Raw genomic sequence first — 7,358 nt, 5'->3', positions numbered from 1 at the left:
CTTTTGTGAATTTTGAAAAGATAATAGAGTATTTAATTTGAGTGCATGTGGATAAAAGAGGAATATGCCAAAACCCTTTATAATAAAGTCGTTGTCAAAAGCAGAAAAGAAGTATCAAGAAATCAAATTATCATGATGTAACCACAACATCAGCTTGACTTGTAATATGAACATGAGATTTATATTGACACACGTTAAATTACTTCTTCCACGTTTTTTAATCTTTTTAATATTTTTTTATCAAGTGTTAATGGTGTGTAAAAAAATATTAAAAAATTAAAAAAATACAGAAGAAGTAATTTAAGATGTATGAATATAATCTCTCATACGAAGATAAATGAAAATGAAGTGGTTTGTTTTAGGCTTGGGCATGATGAGTAAAAATTGGCATCTATTTTTTAAGAAAATTAAGTAAAATATTGACAAATCGAAAACTTCTCCATCTTAGTTTATGTCACTCGAAGAAGCCATCAGGCTAAGTAATTGAGAATATAGTATCACCAAGAAGAGCTATATACTTCTTAATCAAAGATTATACAGAGAGGGGGCTGGCGGCAAGGGGAGAGAAGAGAGAGTTTCGTTATTCAGTGATGTACTTTTTTACTCTATTGTACTTTTATTTATAATAGTAAAATAAGACATCACAACTAAGAAACTATTTAAAATATATTATAGAATTCTACACGTAATCTACTGGAATTTACATAATCACATTTCTAACTAATTTAGAACCGCAACTATCAATTTAATTTTTTAAGTCCCAATAGAAATGGAGGAGTAGGCTCCTAATAGCTAGGTGTCAATCACACTTGGATTTACGAAAGCATATCCAAGCAGTTCCACTTTGCTTTCAAATAAGGCCTTGCTTTCTTCACTCATCGTCACCCATGCTTCAATTCCGCTGCAATCTCTTTTGTCCATCAAAACAATTATGTTCTTAATTGCAATACTAGCTACGCTCGCCCATGATGGTCTTCCCCATCCGAAATCGGCTTCGTAGAAAGGAAACCTACACCAACTTGTGCAGCTATAAATCTCCATGTTGTCACGAGTTTTCGGCTTATTCTGCTCATCTTTGATTTCTTGCCATGCCTCATCAGAATCAAAGACAAGTTTTGCAGCATATTTTTCTTTCAGTCCTTCAATGCCTTCCCTCAATTTAGCAACCAAGTCTTTTAGATTTATCACACTACTCTCTTCATCAGCCTTTGACGTAAAGGAACCCACAACATTCCCAGCCAAGTTTTCTGGCAAGGGAGGCACAACCCTTCTGGTAATGAGTGAAACATCCCTTGTCTAAGCGGCTTGGTAAATATATCAGCCAACTGTGCTCCAGTTCGAACGTAAGCTGTCGTGATAACCCCTGATTGAATACATTCACGAACAACATGGCAATCGATCTCTATGTGTTTGGTACGCTCGTGGAACACGGGATTGGCTGCTATATGAAGAGCCGCTTGATTGTCACAATGCAGTTTTGCTGGCACATGATGATCAACTCGTAAGTCAACCAACAAGTATTTCATCCATGTAAGCTCACATGTCGCAGAGGCCATGGCACGATACTCCGCTTCTGCTGAAGATCGAGAAACGGTGGTTTGTTTCTTAGTCTTCCAAGATACCAATGCTCCTCCAAGGAATATGCAATAACCCGTGACAGATCTCCTTGTAATTGAACATCGAGCCCAATCGGCGTCACAATATCCAGCCAAGATTAGGTCCCCCTTTGAAGGAAATAGAATTCCTTGTTCAGGTGCCCCTTTCAAGTATCGCAAGAGACGATGGACTGCATCTAAATGTGGTTTTCTTGGTTGTTGCATGTATTGGCTGAGTACATGAACTGCATATGAAATTTCCGGTCTAGTGATAGTAAGGTAAATAAGCTTACCAACAAGTCTCCTATACTTCGAGGCATCATGAAGAATTTGCCCTTCCGTTGGAGATAACTTCAAATTTTCTTCCATGGGAAATTTTGCAAGTTTGACACCCAGTAAGCCGGCTTCATCAAGAATGTCAAACGTGTATTTCCGTTGCGAGATAGAAATACCTTGAGAAGACCTAGCCACCTCTACGCCGAGAAAGTATTTTAATGGTCCCAGATCCTTGATTTGAATCTGAGTGTGAAGAAACTGTTTGAGATCACGAATGGCCTCTTCATCATTGCCTGTGATGATCATGTCATCGACGTAGATTAGTATAGCTGTGAATGAGTGATCACGTACCTTGGTGAACAAGGAATAATCGGCCTTGGATTGTTGATACCCAGCTTAGTGTATAGCAGTAGAAAATTTGTGAAACCAGCTTCGAGAGGTTTGTTTAAGCCCGTAAAGTGACTTGTTGAGTCGGCATACATTGTACTCCCCCTGACGACGAAGACCAGAAGGCAGTTGCATATAGACTTCTTCCCCAAGATCTCCATGGAGGAAGGCATTTTGAACATCCATTTGGTGGAGAGACCAACTACGAACAGAAGCTACGGCCAAAAGACATCGGACGGTAATAAGTTTGGCAACTGGGGCGAAAGTCTCTTTGTAATCGATACCTTCACGTTGTGTAAAACCCTTGGCAACAAGGCAAGCTTTATAACGCTCGACAGACCCATCTGAATGATACTTGACCTTGTAAACCCATTTGCAACCAATAGCTCGATGACCGGGAGGGAGACGAGTGAGAGTCCAAGTCTGATTTTGTTCCAAGGCCAGGAGTTCAGCTTGCATGGCGGCTTGCCATGCAGGATCACTATTAGCTTGCTCAAAGGTAGTGGGTTCAACAATGGTGGAAATAGCACAAGCAAAAGAACGGTGTGAAGAAGAAAGATGAGCATAAGAAACATAGTGAGATAAAGGGTAACGTGTACCTGACATGGAAGAGGAGGTGGCACTAGGAGAAGAGAGTGTACATGATATAAATGATAGCCCTGTAGTCGTACGGAGGGTTTGGGAGGACGGTTGGAGTGACGAGTGGCAAGGGGAAAAGGTGAGGGGCAGGCTCGGTGATGAGAGGGTCCGGAGAAGGGTTGGTGGCATGGATAGGGGGTGTGGCTTGTGGTGGATCGTACGGTGGGTCGTGTGGTGGGTCGTGGGATGGAAGGGGGATAACAGTGGTCTTAGGAGCAGGTGGGTCGATGGTAGTATCAAAGGGAAGGGGGAGAACAACACTGGCAGGTTGGTGATCTGGGGGTTGGGAAGCAAAGGGAAAGGTGTCCTCATGAAAGATCACATCACGGGAGGTGGAGAATTTGTGGGTAGTGAGATCATAAACACGGTACCCCTTTTGACCAAGAGGATATCCAACAAATATGCATCTCCGAGCACGTTGATCAAACTTGTGTGTGGGAGTGAGATTCGTGGCATAGCATAAGCAACCAAACACACGCAAGTGATGAAAATCTGGAGGTGTACAGTGTAAAAGCTCAAATGGGGTTTTGTGATGGAGGAGTGGTGTTGGTAAGCGATTGATTAAATAACATGCCGTTTGAACACTTTCCCCCCAAAAAATTAAAGGTAAATTGGCTTGAAAACGAAGTGCTCGCCCAACATTTAAAAGATGGCGATGTTTTCGTTCAACGACCCCATTTTGTTGGGGAGTAGAGGGACAAGAAGTGTGAAACACAATACCCTTGCTATCAAAAAAGGAACGTAAAGAAATGAATTCAGCCCCATTATCTGCCCTAATCGTCTTGATCATGCGATTGAATTGTGTTTGAACCCAAGCAATAAAAGAACGTAACAACCCTTGTGTTTCAGATTTTAAACGCATAAGATGGATCCAAGTAAATCGTGAATAATCATCAACAATAGTCAAAAAATATCTAGCCCCCGAATGAGAATTGACTCGATGAGGTCCCCAAATATCACAATGTATTAAATCAAAAGGTGCTTGAGATGAAATAAAGCTTGACGGAAAAGACAAACGAGTTTGTTTAGCAAGGGGACAAATGTCACACAAATGACTAGAATCAAACATAATAGTTGGAACTTGCTTGGTCAAAAGTTGTAAGGGACCGGTGGAGGGATGTCCTAAGCGTCGGTGCCAAAGGTTTGAATGACGGTTGACATTGTGAGCTAAGTGAGGATTTTGTGTGGACAACAAGTAATAGAGCCCATTATATCGCTTGCCCAGGCCAATCGTCCTCCTCGTAGCCATGTCCTGTATCACACAAAAGGTAGGAAAGAAAATCACTATGCATTGTAGAGACTCAGTGAGTTTGTTAACGGATAACAAATAAACTTGAAAATTTGGAACATGTAACACATCATCAAGTTTAAGAAGGGGAGTTGCTTGGACAGAACCAACAGATTCTATAATGGCTTTTCCCTCATTCGGCATTTGTACATAATCACACATAGATTTCTTGTGAAGCAAGTGAGGTGAAGGAGATATATGATCCGTTGCCCCACTATCAATGATCCAATATAGGTTTTTCTGTGGTAAGGCTCCTGACATTTTGGACAGAGGTGTAAGAGTACCTGTGGCGTTTGCAAAATGGTGAGGATTACCATCCAAGTTGTTTTTCTTGAGGATAGCCATGATTTGGTTGTACTCTTCAGGAGTGAACTTGGGGCTGCTGGTTTCATGATGGTGTTGATCCGTGACTGTGGCGACTTCACTGCCAGTCTTTATTTGATTAGCCGCAGGTTTCTTCTTATTAGGAGGAATCATCTTTTTGCCATGGTATTTGTGCCCCGGTGGAAAGCCATTAAGATAAAAACACCGATCTACGGTATGATATTTTTTATCACAATATGAGCATTTAATAGAGGAGTTACCTCGTTGTGCAGCAGATTCCCTATGGCTTGTCAAATGCATCGCATGCAAACTGTTGCTATGACGAGTGAGAGATACCTCCACTTGTTTCTCTTGTTGTAAAACAAGAGAGTATGCCTTCCGAGTGTCGGGAAGTGGCTGCATCAACAAGATTTGCCCACGTACTGCGGCATAGGACTCGTTTAATCCCATGAGAAACTGCATCACTCTTTCCTTTTCATCACATTCATTGATCTTCTTCAAACCCCCACAAGTGCATGTCGAGGGCTCATGATAGGACGTCAATTCATCCCACAATGCCTTTAGTTTGGTGTAGTAGACTGAGATCGATTGTTGCTCCTGTCTGTGCTCAACAATTTCTCTCTTAATTTGATAAACACGTGAATCGTTCCCTTGAGAGAAACGATCACGCAAGTCAGCCCACACATCTGCTGCCGATGTGTAGTAGGAAACGCTGCTTGCAATGTCTTCATGCACAGAATTCAGGATCCATGCGAGGACCATGTCATTGCATCGTTGCCACAATGCAAATTGTTTATCTGTTTCAACAGGTGGGTCAATGGTTCCATCGACCAAACCTAGCTTGTTCTTAGCACTTAGACTGATGCGCATAGCACGGCTCCATGTGTTGTAGTTGTCTCCTTGAAGGGTTTTGGAGACCAAGATGTTCCCAGGTTGATCAGAAGGGTGTAATAAAAACGGGTTCGAGAGATCAGCAGCCATCTCTAATGGTTTTGTGTTGGTTCCTGAATCACTCATGATGACGATGTTGTTGGTTGTGGTGCGGAAGCGTTGAAGATAGGTGGGGTATTCAGAGTCACCAGAAACGGTGCTCTGATACCATGTTAAAATATGAACCTGCTAGGGTTTCGTGGGTTCTAGGGTTTAAGCCGTGAGAGAAAAGTGTTGAAGATGTTTTCGTATATTAATTTTCTTCACAAGAAGTACAAGCTTTATACAATCAGAATTAGGCTATTCTAGGAAGTCTACTTATACAAGGATTACATAAATCAATCTATTCCTATAATAAAGGAAACAATCATACTCCAAGATATTGTCGCTTAATAACATTCCCAGCCAAGTTTTCTGGCAAGGGAGGCACAACCCTTTTGCGCAAGTTCACATCTTGACGGAAAAATGAAGGCCCTTGCTTCCTCAAGTTTGATCTCGATGCTTCGGTTGCACACTTCCAAATGAGTGCTGAAACCGCTTCGACTCGTGTAGGTTTGGCCACAAATGAACTGGCTACTTCAGATTGGAGAGTGGAGATCTTTGAGGCATCAAAAACATACCTCTGTATTATGCATTTTTCTTTGATGACTTCCCTTGCTGGTGGCTGAGATGAGCTAGAAAATTCTATTGGTTTAAAAACAGATGCAGCACCAAATTCTGGAAGGTTTAGTACCTGATCACTGTCACTTGACCCAAGTGCTATTGTGGCCCAACAGTTGATGAATGTGCATAGTGTTGATGCATCTGCAATCCTATGTGAAATGCTCAACCCAATTGCCATTCCACCACACTCAAACAAGTTAACTTGTACAAGCAGCAACCAGCCTGTGCCCGCTTCTTTGGATTCAATTTCAATGGGAAGGAATCGTTTCAATATCTGGCCATCTGGGTTTTCCAAAATATCCGACAAGCAACAGCTGATTCGTGCTTTTATAAATGCAGCTCCATCATCGTTGCACTCGACTATGGAATTACCTTTCACAATCCTTCCTGCTAAAGGGTAGAAGTGCGTGAGAGTTTTAGCTAATGATTCTATTAGATGCCGGCATCTTTCATCTATGCTCATAGCATGGTGGCGAGTACTAACGTTACTAGTAGTACTGGTAATGGGATAGAAGAGAAGGAGTGGGGTGTAAATTACGAAAGCCATCTGATCGAGAAAAGAGAGCTTATAACTTCTCAAGTGATGAGGAGTTGAGGTGGATGGTTTAATTGTTTGCCTCTCAATAATTTCTACCTTGATTTCTGTGGCCATCTTACCTTACTCTAGGTAGGTGATGTCTTGCTAACAAGTTAGTGTTTACAGCGCTATACATATTTGTATATATAGCGATGCTATGCATAGTGCCAAACTCTACTATGGTATGCATAATAATTAAAACACAAATCCGGCTTTTTTATTCAGATAAGTCAATGATTAAAAGCAACACATGTTAATCAATCCACATAGAGAACGACATCACAACAACAATTGAAAGTGACAAGATCATGCTAATTGATTACAGAGTTATATAGAGAAGCATCTGCAAGCAAGCGGCTCATGATTGCTTTTAGTAATGGCGATGGCTTCTTCTTTTGAAGTCAACTGTGCTGGTATGCAATTGCCCTCTACATATATAGATCACGGTCATGTGTTAGATAATAATTTAAATACACGGAGGGTGAAACACATCTCCTTCATTCATTACTTTCTAATATAAAGCTTAAAAACATATCAATTTTGTTGAACCAAAAAGGAGGAAAAAGTAATAAAATCAGAGACAGTAGAAGCCTCGAAACAACTATTCAAGCATCTACAATCGCATCCATCTGAGAAGCGCAAGAGGATGTTAATAAAATGACAGGCGGATTCACAGAAG

The 7,358-nt window shown here is 41.2% G+C and overlaps 1 protein-coding gene across 1 annotated transcript; it reads right to left on the bottom strand.

Annotated features, from left to right (window-relative positions):
* Positions 1-648: 648 nt before the first annotated feature.
* Positions 649-6,882, bottom strand: LOC103951982 (stemmadenine O-acetyltransferase-like). Its single transcript, XM_048569881.1, has 2 exons — positions 5,868-6,882; positions 649-1,267 (listed from the first exon to the last, which is right to left on the bottom strand). Exons 1-2 carry the CDS (start codon positions 6,752-6,754, stop codon positions 793-795), a joined length of 1,362 nt encoding a protein of 453 aa, XP_048425838.1. The 5' UTR covers positions 6,755-6,882; the 3' UTR covers positions 649-792.
* Between the last annotated feature and the right edge of the window lie 476 nt (positions 6,883-7,358).

Source organism: the organism of the source record quoted next, unplaced genomic scaffold, assembly GCF_019419815.1.
Source record: "Pyrus x bretschneideri cultivar Hongxiangsu unplaced genomic scaffold, Pyrus_bretschneideri_v1 Contig50, whole genome shotgun sequence".
Taxonomy (NCBI): Eukaryota; Viridiplantae; Streptophyta; class Magnoliopsida; order Rosales; family Rosaceae; genus Pyrus; species Pyrus x bretschneideri.
This window is presented reverse-complemented; position numbering and strand designations above follow the sequence as displayed.